Genomic DNA, 14,317 nt, shown 5'->3' on the forward strand with positions numbered 1-14,317 from the left:
GCAAATGGTTCTGACAGGTCATGTTTCAGACTATTTAAGAGGCATCCTGGGATATCGTGTGGGCCTAGTGAGGCTGTATTTTTAGTCTTAATGAGCACCGCCAGGACCTGATCTCTGTTAATTGTTGGGGTTGCGCTAACAGGTATTTCATAGGTGAAAGTGGAGTGGGGGAGGTGAAGTTTGATTTTAATTTGTCAGCCTGGAAATTCATTATGTCACTGTACTCAGTGAAGATGGCACCATTGACCATCAGTCTGGCACAATGATGTGTGCTGCCTTTGAGGTTACAGATGTAGCTGTAGAGGGCCTGTGGTTGTCTTTAGCCTGTGAGGCTATTTTGACTTCTTAAGTGGCCTTGTTGGACTTAATAAGTCCTCAACTTCCTGTTTACTTTAGACAGCTCCTATCATTATGTGTGCTGTTCTTCCTGATTTTAGCCATGACTAGTTTCTTTTTGTTATATACCATATTAAGGTTTTGTTTTGGGATTACTCCTGGTAAGTACAGAAGCCTCTATACAGCCATTTACATGGTAGTACAGGGTCTCTGTGAACAATTCACATAGGTTGCTGTGACGTCAGGGTCGAGAGGGGCATTGAATTGTGACAGACTATTGTATAATAGGATGTACTTTTCTTTGGAATAGTTTCTACAGGGTTTGCTAGGATTATTGAGTTTATTTTTCTTTTGAAGGAGTCAGCTTTGTGGTCTGACCTTACCAGTGAGGACGTCACACTGTGGGGGGGGATACGGCTGCAGCTTTCTCCCATATTGATGAGTAGCAGGTCTAGTATGTTTGAACCTTTGGTGGGTATGAGCACTATCTGGTCAAGGGTATTGTGTTTGCGTGTAAGAGACAGCGCATGTTTCCCAGTCTATAGAGGACTAGTTAAAGTCTTCCATGAATAAGGTATTTGGTTTAATGGCGACTGTCTCCAGTGGGTCTAGGTACGAGCTTTGGGAATCTATGGACATAGAGAGTGGCTTATAGCTTGCTAGGATGTAGTTTTGGAGTTTATTTGTGGTGATTTGCACATGGATAAATTGCAGGTCATTGTCTTGTTTAACAAACCTAGAGTTATACTTGTTGTAATACAGACTGAGACTCCACCCTTTGTCCCTGTTTATGCTACTGGTGGATGTTGAAGGTACTGAAGCCTTGCACTGTTGGGAGTATTTTCTGTGGGTTTAAACCATGTCTTGGTAATAGCACAGCTGTCTATATTCTCCAGAGTGAGGAGAGCTTGTAGGGTGTGGAGTTTCTTGTTTAGGCTGCTACCATTGAGCAGGAACACCTTTAGCCTTATTTGGGTTTTATTTGCTATGTTGGTAGGTTTGTCAATTTGGCATTGCCTAAAACAGGCTCTAAAGAGGTGGATAAAGTACATATTCAGAAGTCTAGGGACAAGATATGTGCAGACCATCCTTTGCAAAGCAACATGGTTTGTTAACCATGTCCTTCCATGCTGACAAATACTGAACACCCTAGAAAGGCACCAGAAACTAAGCCAGTAGTGTAATCTAATGGTAACTGGAGATGACAACAAAGAATGTGGTGCTGCTACAATGCTGTACATTTACTGTGTAACATTTGTTAACACTGGGAAATACAAAATAACACTCTGCTTTGTGAAGTCTTACAGACGTCTTGGGAAATCATATAAAAATGGATATTATTACAGAATACACTTTAAAAAGAAAACATGCAATAACAATATATATATATATATATATATATATATATATATATATATATATATATATATATATAAATGCGTGTATAATAGGCCTCATACCAAAATGGTAGCAGCAAAGCTTTTAGTTTACATGATTCCGTGCTAAGAAGAAGTAAACAGTTTAAATGTAAACCTAGATTACGCTTCAAAATTTTTAGACTATATTTTTTGGTTCAGTTTTTGCCTTTGCTACTCATTAATTATTAAATGCTTCTGATTAACTGGTCAGCTCATTCCTTGTCAACAAGCTCGACTTGAATTGGCCATCATTTACATAGCCATCAGGAATGGTTCAGGGTTTTCTTTAACACCTGCTCCTCTGTGTCTACAGGGATAGTTCAGGATTTTTATCTTTAAGCCCTGCTCCTCTGTGTTCACAGGAATGGTTCAGGGTTTTTATCTTTAACACCTATCCCCTTGTGTCCATTCTGCATCATGAGTGAAGGGGTAGTTGAGGCATGTCAAAGATGATGGCTTGAATACAGGAGATTTTAGTTTCTCTAAATTATTAGAATTTTTAACAGGACTTTATCATCAGATTTGGTCCAGTTAGTGCTAGAAGTGAAGGATTTGTCTCAGGATCAAATTATATTAGTAAAAATAATAATTAAAAAAATGCTGTCAGAACATATATTGACAGACCACTTGAACGATGTTGATTTCCAAAGCTATTAGACAAAAGGTCATCTTTACAAAGAAGGATTTCTGAAATATATTGTCATCCATACAAAAATCATCCTTAAAATAGACAATATGGATAAAAAGTAAACTATAGAGAATGGCAACAAACAGCATCAGCATCTAAAAACTATGATGCAACAACAAAATCCTCATATTGACAGCATCGGCACAAGTTTAAATGACATTGAGGGACACTGAATGAGCAAGAAAACCACATTGAATTTTTGCTAAAACAGAATAACTAGCTAGTGGATGAGGTGAGAGACCTAGTAAACTGGGAAAGTGGAAATAATGGAAGGATTTTTGATATGCCTGAGAAAGTAAATAAATTACAAAAGAGTTTAACCTTCAGGAGGTCTTGCCATATAGTACAGAAAGGGCTCAAAGATTTCTCACAAAGTCTAAAGTTAAGGATGGACTGCCTCCTAGGTCTATAATTGTCAAATTCATCTCTCACCTGGACAAAGAACTTGTTTTTCAAACTGCTTGGGCAAATTTCACTCTGAAAATCTGTCATCAGGTTTGATAATGAGTATTTAGAGAAAGTACTGGTAAAAAGGAAGGCATGCTTACCACTGGTAAGGTCCCTTAAAATGTGGTATTAAATGCCACACTTTATTTCCAGCAACATTAAGGGCCTGATTCCTAAAAGACTTGCTCTCAAAGTGACTTACTCTGGTGTATTATGTGAAGTAAAGTCACTTAACACTGACAGCAGTTTTTCTGGAATCTGGCCCTCGGTGTAAGCCTGTTTATCTATAGGGCTTAAACTGAAATAAGTCACTTACTCCAATAGCAATTCTTTCAGAATCAGGGCAGACTTACACAGGAGTAAATCTATTAGACTGAGAGCAACTCTTTTTGGCATTTGACCCTAAGAATCTTTCTTTCAGAGGGAGGAAGTACTCTTGTCTGTTTAGAAGATTATGTTGTTTCTTTCTTAAATATAAAAAGATCAGAAATTTTTAGGACAAAATGAACTGTAGCCATAGATACAAACAAATAGACCTCAATAAAGTGTGTTTTAACAAAAAACAAAAAGACTTATGAAAATGGAATATTAATAGATTGGACAAGTGTGTTTTGTTTGTGTCTTTCGGCTTATTCGGGGTCGCAACAGCAGAATTCCGGTCCGCTAATGATTGGTAGAAGATTTTTACGTGCCGAGTTACCAGCCCTGACGCACAACCTTCAACGAAGGTATGCCCCTTCACACCTGTCTCCCCACAGAAGACGTTTTAGCTGAGAATCGAATGGAAAACGTCTTGCTGTGAGTCGACAATGCAGTGTGTTTATCTAAACTAAATGTTTTGCCTATCCAGTAACGTAGCTATAGACATAGAAACTTCACACAATACCATAGCTTTCTGGATTTTAGTGTCACATTACCCATTTTCTATGACAATTTAAAATACAGATCTTGAGATATCAGATATGTCAGCGTGAATATAACTTGGCTTTACTGGTTGTGTAAGCTATTCTTTAGGACAAGCATTGTGTATATCACTTATTATTCTGCCCTAGGTGAGTCTTCTTCCTTGTGTTAACATATTTAATTTAAATGCATAGTGTTTATTCTATAGGTATAGGCCACTTAACATGTAAAACATATTTACTTGACATTTCTAGAATATTCTGTCATGTGGAAATATATTATTTCACAGTAGTTTACATTTTGTTTTAAGATACTGTATTACTCTCACCATAATGTTGCTTTAAGCAATTTGCATATTTAATATACAAACCAGCTTATTAATATTCATCTTTAATGATTTTGGCATCTTTCTGCTAAATATAAACATTTTTCTTAGACTAAGCTCACTTATTTAAGCAAAAAAGAAAAAAAAATCACTTTAGAATGTTTTCATAAAAATAAGTTGCAGAATTACTATCTGACTTTTCACTATACTATACAAAGGGCATCTGGGGTAAATCTTCCTATTTGGTGTACAATGAAGCAGAAAAAGAATACAATAAATGTACCTGTATGTTCATTTAATGTCATAAAATATGTCTAGAATTACTTAATTACTTACAGAGATAGACTGCTCACTAGACCTTTAAACCGTACCACATTCCTCAGTAAATAACGGTTTTGAGGGCAAAATATTGGGGTGCCACAAATTCCCAAGTGGCCTCTTTAATTTCTGCGACTTTCCCAGGGTTTTTTTAATACTTCTGACATAGTCACATGCAGGGCACGCGCAATGAATTCAGCTCCACGAGGTAAAAAGACAGCCTGCAATTTGTTAATTTACTTGTGGACCTTGCACAGTACATCTTTCTTCCCTTCCCCAGCTCGGTTTTCCAGGTAAAAGTGACAGAAACTTTCTTTACTTTTCAAAGTCAGTATATTCAGCTCTTCTTCTCTGTCAGTATATTACTTTTACACTACACTTAACACAGACAGCATGCAGGCATCGCAGCTTCACCACTATGTTATTTATTTTATTTTACGGGGGGACAGACTGTGTTATTTACTTAACAGGCATTGCAGCTTAACTGTGACTTTGTTGCTTTTACTTAATGGCAGCACCAGGCAGCTTTCCATCTTTAATGGCATGCAGGCATTGTTACTTTTATTTTACTTAACGGTGGCAGGTTTCTGTGTGAGCTTTCAGGCTGTGTTTTAACAGCAGTCAGCAGACATCGCAGGTTCACTGTATGGCAGGCAGCTTTCGGTCTTTAATGGCATGCAGGCATTGCTACTTTTATTTTTCTTATATAATCTAGGACTATTAATGAATTAATTCACTTAGTGAAATTAATAAAGCAAAACTAATAAAGACAATAAAGATGCTGCAGCAGCTTGTGTTCAGCAGACCACAAGTCATTCAAAAATCAGAAAGAGTTCTGTTTGTTTTTTTTTGGGGGGGGGCTTACATGCTTGCAGGACACCTATATAATTTCTGACTTCACTACCTACAATCAAGAATAGCTATCAGCTCTGACATCACTCAGTAAAGGTCTGATCTAAGTAAATAGATGATAATGTCATACTGTTGCAGTGTATGCCTCCAGAGTCAACAAAGCCAGATAGTGGTCAAATGGAACCCTTTGCAAGGTAATAAGCCAGGTCCCTGCCAGCCATACCAGTATCCAATTACTTGTCTGTCTCTGCCCAATTACTATAAAACACTGCTCATACCTGTCAGTGTGCTTCCTCACTGCGCTGTCCTGTGTCCCCACTGGTGCCTGTGACCAGGGATCTCTGTCCAGTGATCATAGCGATTCCATATGTGACTGGTAGCCTGCCACATGATCTTGGTAAGTAGCCAACCAGATGGCAAAACTGCAGTTCCGCATGGCAAGCAGGCTCAGTAGTAGTGGTCAACAGCCACCATCTGTCTGTGTTAAGTGTGGCCCAATCCAGTTACAACCCCAGGATTTGTAGCTAACACCCAATATATGACAGCAATAGATATACTGATACAATACAATTCATGGTCTAGGCACTGGACAGCAGACATCTCTCTGCACATCTGGACAGGCTCTGCATGCAGTTATCTCTCCACCAAATGCATATCCCTGACCATTGCATGCTTTACATCTCTGAGTCAGTGGAGCATTAACTCTGGGAATACACATTGTGATGCACAATTGTAACATAATCTGCAAATATGTTACCATCATCAGTAATGCCTGCCACATCATGGGCCACTGCAGGTTTCTTGTGAGCGCTGTCAGTGTCTAAAGGCTAATGCTCCGCAGAATGTGTTTATCCAGCTTGAGACAGACCATTTTCAACACCAAGCCAGGCCACACATAGTGAGCTGTTGTGCCTTTTTGTCAGGCACATTACCTGACATTAGAGTAGTGGACAGACTTATCAGTGACACATATATATGTGTGTGTGTACATGAACATACATAGGTTCATAGGTTCATAGGTTCGTACTAGGCTATCTGCCCTAGGGCATTTATAAGCCTAGCCAGAGTGTGTGTGGCATGCACGCCTACTCTGCATTATACCCATTATGTAAGCCATTACTGTGTGAAAGTCATATATGACATGTCTTTTTGTGGTATGACAGCTGTTTACTGCTTATTGTTCATCTATATTAACATTCTTGTGTTTCCCACATCTGCATTACCATCATTGCTACCTATGATGTCCATGTGGAAATATGTTACATATCTCACTGTATGCACTGTTTGTTGTATTGTGATAATGTAGGCACATGTACAAAACAAATGAGTGTCCTATTCATGGATGTTATGTCTTATAGGATACTAAATAACAGCCTCTACAGAAAAAAAAGAGTCTTGAAATTATAGTCATTTTAATGTAAAAATAATTTTCAAATTAGCCAAGAGATGACGCATGTTTTGAGATTTATTCACATGCTATTGTTATATATGTAAATTTATGTTATGTAATTTAAGTACTGCATAACACTGGGTCATTTTTCATTACAGTCTGTAAGGTGAGCATCTTGCTATGGTGGCTGAAGTGGCCAGTGGGATACTGTGGTTATGGTACACCATGATAGGGAAGCTGAAGTGAAACTGATGGTGTGGACTGTAAAACAGGATATTTAAGCCACAAGATATGAGAGACTGTGAAGTGGAAATGTTGCAGACAACAACCACTAAGGGGGTGGCCGCTATCTGGCAGGATGTCAAGTATTATGACTGGGTAGATCAGATAATTCTGCAGATTTATTTCATTGTCTATAATGTGCCTCATGCCATTAGTAACATGCAACAAGTTGTGATGGCAGGATTGCCACAACCTGCCAAATGCCAACAGACCCTGAAATGTAAGATGTTTGGACTGCTATACATATTGCTGGTTTCTGTTGTACAGGAGCTATTGGAGAAACCAAGCCCATCAACATCACACTTGGAGATTAGGGTTTGGATACCCCTGCATGAAGCATATGTTGTCACAGAGGGGTGTGCAGTATCTGAGGGTCATGTCCTGGAAGGTGGAACTGTCTGGTGTCAAATGCTCCCTAAGACTACAGTGAAGCCTGGCCAATGTCAACACCCACCATCCTTGCAGTATCTGTCACAAAATTAGGAATGGCCAGTGGACTGCACCTCTGCAGAGAGTGCAGCATGGGCATTATCTATATTAACAGACAACCAAGGAGCTTTGCAGTGTCCATTGCAGGAATGTGCCCATACCTTAAGACCGTCACTGGTGTTTACTTCCTTCAGTTTTGAATTACTTTTTTGTTTGTTCTGTTATTTGTTGTTTTTCAGATAAAATCATATATTAATGCTTACTGACAGAACCCACACTGCAAAAGTAGCTGACTCCAAATCCAGCTCCAGAAAAGTAACAAGTGGAGTACCTCAGGGTTCAGTCCTGGGACCGCAATTATTTGGCATTTGCTTCCCTGAAGTACAGGCCAACACTAAGGGACTCTGGCTAACAAAGTTCGCAGATGACTGCAAACTGGGAGCCAGTATTGAATTCCCAAATGTTGTGGATATTCTACAAAAGGGCCTTACAGAAACAGATGCTTGGTGCCAGCGCCATGGGCTCAAGCTCAATGCCAAGAAATGTATAATTATCCCCTTTGGGAAAAACATGTACCCATGAATTACCACATAGGTGGCAGTATGCTAAACACCGAAAGTGTGATAAGAGACTTAGGGACACAGGTAGACAGTGGTCTCACCTTCAATAACCACATCACCACAACAGTCAGGAAATTCTTCTATGTGGAACACCTCATCACTAAGGGCTTTTCATCCAGAAAAAAGGAGGTTATTGTACCACTGTACTCATCCTTCTTTAGACCCATTATAGAATACAATGCCCCATTTGGTATGTACCTCTCAAGATGTCTGCAATAGCTGGAAAGGCCACAGTAATACCTCGCTAAAAGAATCACAGGCCTAAAGCAGATGCCCTATGCTTACCGTCTAACAAAACTCCAGCTATACTCTGTCGCATATCATCTACTCAGAGGCGATCTCTGCTTAACATACAAGGCCAAGTCAAACCCAGAGCTGTTGGACATGCTATACTTAAAGAAACCCCAATCTCTCAGAGCCACATGCTCCAGGGATCTAAACCTTGTCATCACAATGAACAAAACATGCTGGAGGGATAGGTTCCTGACCCAGAGACTTCCCAGACTCTGGAATAGACTGCCCAGAGTGCCTCTTTGGCCCTCTTCAAAAGGAACCTTGACGATTGGAAGGGAGATAGAAAATTCACCCCGGTGATCATGTCAGTCACCCCGCTAGACAGGGGTCCAGGGAAGTAAATATTGTGGGAAGAAATAGCCAGGGAATTGTTATGGCTAGGCTTGTATAGACCCTAGGGCTGATAGCCTAGTACCAACCTATGAACCTATGGACAGCCAAGGAGCTTTGCAATGTCCATTGCAGGAATGTGCCCGTACCTTAAGACTGTCGCTGGTGTTTATTTCCTTCAGTTTTGTATTACTTTTTTGATTATACTGTTATTTGTTATTTTTCAGATAAAATCATATATTAATGTTGTTAAAACCTTTGTCATCTCTTGTTACGTTCACTGCATCCTTGGCACATACTTGTGTTACACTGTAGGACGTTCTGACATGGTAGACCTTGGTAATGTTGGACTATGTTGTGCAGCTGCACATCTTCATAGTGTGTGATATAGGGACTATTGTTCTGTCTTAGCTGTACTGCCGTAAAATGTTAATCCATTTAGGTTCACGTGTTGCTTTGTTGCCTGTCTCATTGTCATTTATAATGGTAATTATGTGTCACAACATCTGTGGGTGGTTGTCACATAGCACAAACATATATGCATAAAGTATATGGTAGTTATGTGAAGTTCACTGCTGGTTTGTGGGTACTGTTTAGTTCAGTACAAGAAAATTCATTTGAAACTCACTTATCAAGATTGTGTCCCCTTTTCTAATGCAAGTGGCACCTTTCATGCAGTTAATGTAAGCAGGAGGAATGTTGAGAATGAAGCTACGCAACGCTGTGGAGCCAGAAGGTACAGTTTCCTCTCAATAGATATCTCATTGTGCACCTTTTCTGGAAGTTCAGCCTAGAGAATTGCCATTTCAGTAAAATTGAGTTTACAGTAATCTGTCAAGAATCCAGTCTATTCATTTACATATGTGCAGTAATGCCTGTGAGGCCCTGAATAACACTTGAAATGTGTCTTAACAATGCCACATAAGTGCATATATACTCCAGCACTTCTCTTCTATCTGGCATGTAATATGTGGATTATAGCAAGAAGCAGTTAACATTTAGCCCATGGTGCATGCAGTGTTAAGGAGAAAGTGACATTGATGGTCAGGAATGTTAACAGTACAAAGGTAATAGTACTGCTATTCTGCAGTTGGATAATATATAGACTGTTACCATGGGGCAGTTGAGCTGCACCATACAGTAGTGTGGTAGGCAATTTCATTCCATGTTCAAGACTTTAATATTTCCCCATTTGCACACACTCTGCTTGTGATATGTGCTTGAATCATGCCTGTGTTTGACAGTAAGGCCGTGAGACAACAAAGCATCTTTGCTACACAGTGTGGACCATGTCTCTGAATTCCAGAGTAATGTGATAGTTGGGTGCTGCAGATTTGAAGTGACTAAGGATGCTGGATTAAATATGAGAACAGGTTCCAGAAATTAAGAGGCTGAGAACCACTAACAAAATTCAGTTGTCATCTAGTTGATTTAGGCATTAATTTGCTATTCTCTAAGGCATCATTTTATTTAGTCTTATTCATTTGCAATCTGTTTACTGAGTAAGTGAACTGGTTAGTCGACCCTTTTCAACCATGAAATGGACTCATAGATGTGTGCTTAGTACAGAATGTATTAATATGAGAACAAAATGCAGCGTAACTGATAATTTTATAGTAATAATAATATTAATAATAATAATTCAGTTATAATAATAATTTAATTATAATTAAAGTATGTAATAATGCAAATATCTGATAAATTTATGCAGAGGTAAATGAAAAAAGCAGGCAAAAATATGCAAAATAGCAATATTAAATATAGTTTGGACGGTTTTAACATATATAATTATTCAAATTTTCCTATTACTAAAGATTTATTTTCCTTATTTTCAAAGGGATTCAAGTTTGTTCCTACTTATGTGCCAGATATAGCTTCAGTTATGATTGATTTACAGCTGTATTTAAGGAAATTGAATTTGAACCTCATTTTGTCAGATAAAATAAGCAAAGGTGAATCAAATAAAGTATTAAAGAAAAGTAGCATGTTTAATCCCCCCCTGCACCCCCTTATTGCGGTATATGAGAAATTAGTTAAAGAAGATCTATATAAGACTTGGGGGGAAAAAAGGAAGGTGTTCAATAATTTGAATATTCACGAAAAAAACATCCTTGAGAATCTTAGAAAAAACAACATAAGAATTATGACGCCTGACAAAGGGGGAGGGGTGGTTATCTACAGTGTAGAAGAATACAATAATGACATGCAAAATATACTATTTCAGGAGGGCAGATATTCTTTATGCTCTGAAAATGAAATCAACATTTCTTATCGTAGATTAGATAGTTACTTATATGAATATTTGATAGATCAGAGAATTTCCAAAGAAGAATATAACTTCCTATTAAATAAATTTCCTAGATACCCACCGTTTTTGGGATCCTGAAGGTGTACAAAAACCCCAAAAAGCCACCATTTAGACCCATAGTCGCTGCCACAGGTTCTAAGACACACAACCTAGCGGTATACGTGGATAGAAAATTGAAACATATTATTAATAAATTTCCACACTTGTTAAAAGGCTCATGGGAATTTTTGGGTCAAATTAAGCATGACATCTGGTTGACTGATTGTTGGTTTCTTACAATTGATGTACAAGATCTTTTTTCTTGTATTCCAAAGATGGAAGGGTTAAATTTTTTTGAGGAAGTTCTTTTTTCCTATTGCTCTTTAAAATCTGATGAGGTGTCACTTTTATGTGAATTAATGAGTTTGATTATGGAGAATAATTTCATATTTGTGGTGAATACTTCAAACAATTGCAAGGAGTTGCTATGGGTGCTGCCTGTGCCCCTCTGTATGCCAACTTAGTTCTTTTAGGGTGGGAACAAAAATAAATTTTTCAATCTAATATGGATTTTTTACCATGCATTGCATATTACGGTAGATTTTTGGATGATATTTTTATTGTGTGGAAAGGAGATGTAGCAGGAATCTTAGAGATTTTGGAATACATAAATCAGACTACAAGTTATTTAAAATTTACTTTTCAATACCATCAAGAGGAAATTAATTTTCTTGATGTACAGATTTTTAAAAAACAAAACAGTTTTCAATCCAAAATCTACCGAAAAAACACTTTTTGCAATGCATATTTACATTATACTAGTCACCACCCTATTCATCAAAAAAGAAGTATTGTAAAGGACCAGGCAGTAAGAATAGCTAGAATGACCACCATAAAAGAAGATGTGATACTGGAATTCCAGAATTTAAGAACCATGTTTCTTGAGAGAGGCTACCTGGGTTATTTTATTGACCCAATACTTGAGGAAGTTGGAAATAAATGGGGTACCTTTTACAAACCCTTATTGGGTAGTAGTGATTATAAACCCGGTGATATAGTTAATTATGGTAACACCAGGAATACTACTAATTTTCAACAGGCATGTGTAGTACAGTTCAGTCCCTTGTATTCCCAAGTGAAAACAACCTTGGTAAAGAACTGAAACATTTTTAGAACCAATCCTGAAATAATCCGGATTCTTGGTGACAAACCTATTTTTTCCACCAAAGTAGGTAGCAATATTAAATCCTTGGTGGAAGTTACTAGAATTTCTAATGAAAAGCAGAGAAATGTATATGGTAGCAAGCTTTGTGGTAGATGTCATTATTGTTCATATATAATACTTGAACATGACATGATTATTAACAATTACAATAGATGTCACATCTATTTGAAAAATGGTAACTGTCGTTCAAGTAAATTAGTATATCTTGCTAAGTGTAATTCTTGCTCTTCATTTTATGTCGGAAAGACAGAAAGGATGCTGAAGAACAGGATATATGAGCATCTGTATGACATGAAGAGTGGAAAAAATACTAATGCTTTGTACAAACATAGTATTTTGTGTAGGAATTTCAGTGGTTTCAAGTTTGGAATCCTGGATTTTGTTACAGTGGATATGAGGGGGAGTGATTGGCAAAACAAGTTGCATAAAAAAGAATTGATGTGGCAACTTAGATTAGCTGCTGATCATCTGCCGGGTATTATTGGACACCTTTCTATTATGCCTATATTGAAAGAAAAGGCAGAGTCAGTATAATCCACTGGCCGTTGGCCAGTGAAGTAATTTTTAATTTTAATATTTATTCTATTTTGATCATATGGAAGTAGTTTAAATATGTAATACTTACATTTTTACATTATTATATCTTGATATTTATAGGTATACTATACAGTATATATGTATTTTTAAGATTCAAGTATTTGATGAATTAATTCATTATTCAACACTTGCATTTTATTATTTATGAGACTTGGTATGTTTAAAATATGATTTGTTAGTTTTTTAGCCAATTAATTTAAACTGGGTAGTATTTAAGTTTCAATATTCTCAAATTACTTGTTCTGATGAAGTCATACTATTTGATGAAAGCGCTCAACTAACCTGTATTTTTTGTGTGAATAAATAGTTTCTGTGGACTCGCAACATTGTGCTATTATTAGTTATATAGCAATAACAATACAAACAACAGTACTTTTGCTGAAAGATATAACAAAATGCAAGAGTAGATGTGCAAATTAAAATAAACTTAAGCTCATTACTCAGTTTAGTCACTCTTCTGGTCAGAGTGAGAAAAGTATCTCAAAATGCAGGTCAGTATATGTATTTCCCAGCTACAACAAAATAGTTAATTAAATAAGCACATGAGAATTATATTTGGGTGTTGTGATTTTGCCACTAGTAAATCCATTGCCACTAGTAATGATCTGATTACAGCCAACTAAATTAGGATTGATTAGTGACCCAGATGCTGGAAGAAGGGGAACAGGAATGAAGAGGTTGAGCCTGCCCACCTCTCTTAGAGGGGATAGTTGGGGGGCATGTGTCAGGAGGTGCATTCTTTATCTCTAAGAGGTAAAAAAACACAGAAAAGAAATGAAGGCATCTGCCTGTTGAGGCAGTGTGTGTGTGTGTGTGTGTGTGTGTGTGTGTGTGTGTGTGTGTGTGTGTGTGTCTGTGGGGGGGGGGTGTACTACTAGGGAACAACACCACTCATGGCAGCAGATGCTAAAACCCTCACACAGCTCCAGTCAATCCTGCCATCCCTTGGGCAGTTTTAGGCACGCCACCCCACCACCCTAGAGATCTGAAGAGATCAGTGGAACTAAAGAGAAAAGCCATTTTGATTGCTTGTTGATAAGCAAAGGAGAAACACATGTTGAAAAAATAACTGCAGGTTTGCTAGAGTCAATAAAAATAATTGTAATAATATTTATTTGAGCTTATTTATTCCAATATTTTATATTTAGCACATAAGTACAATTAAAATATATCCATTGCATACCTTTGGGTAGAACAGCTGTTTCTTTTGGCTGACTGGCTACTGCAAGGGGTCTTGTCTTGGGTCCTGTAAAGGTAACAGTTTAAAACACTATCATAAACATGTTTGCAAGCTACAATAAATGGTCTGGCAGCATATCTGGCAAAAGCCATATATTAAACAAATAAAAATATAACAATTCATTTCCAGTTTCTGCAGTAAAGGACAGAAATAACAGGCTGCTAGGTTCATTGTCATAATTACATTCTGCTATTTTTTACTTACTGTATTTTCCTGCAGTAATTGAAAGCATACACCATTTTAAATTAGCACAGATTCACAACTGACCCAATTACCTCATCTTTCTCTTTTTTTACCATATTAAAATTCGATGACTATCATTGTAAGTTCCGGTAA

The 14,317-nt window shown here is 37.5% G+C and overlaps 1 protein-coding gene across 3 annotated transcripts in view; it reads right to left on the reverse strand.

The window, feature by feature from the left end:
- Positions 1-14,317, reverse strand: part of COCH (cochlin) — a 382,700-nt gene that overhangs the window by 134,250 nt on the left and 234,133 nt on the right. For all 3 annotated transcript variants that reach the window (XM_044073810.1, XM_044073808.1, XM_044073809.1), the window contains exon 6: positions 13,925-13,987. In XM_044073810.1, coding sequence (XP_043929745.1) covers positions 13,925-13,987 — 63 coding nt within the window. The remainder of the gene's footprint in view (positions 1-13,924; positions 13,988-14,317) is intronic.

This window comes from Protopterus annectens, chromosome 6.part0 (genome assembly GCF_019279795.1).
Source record: "Protopterus annectens isolate FY-2018-M chromosome 6.part0, PAN1.0, whole genome shotgun sequence".
Lineage (NCBI taxonomy): Eukaryota > Metazoa > Chordata > Ceratodontiformes > Protopteridae > Protopterus > Protopterus annectens.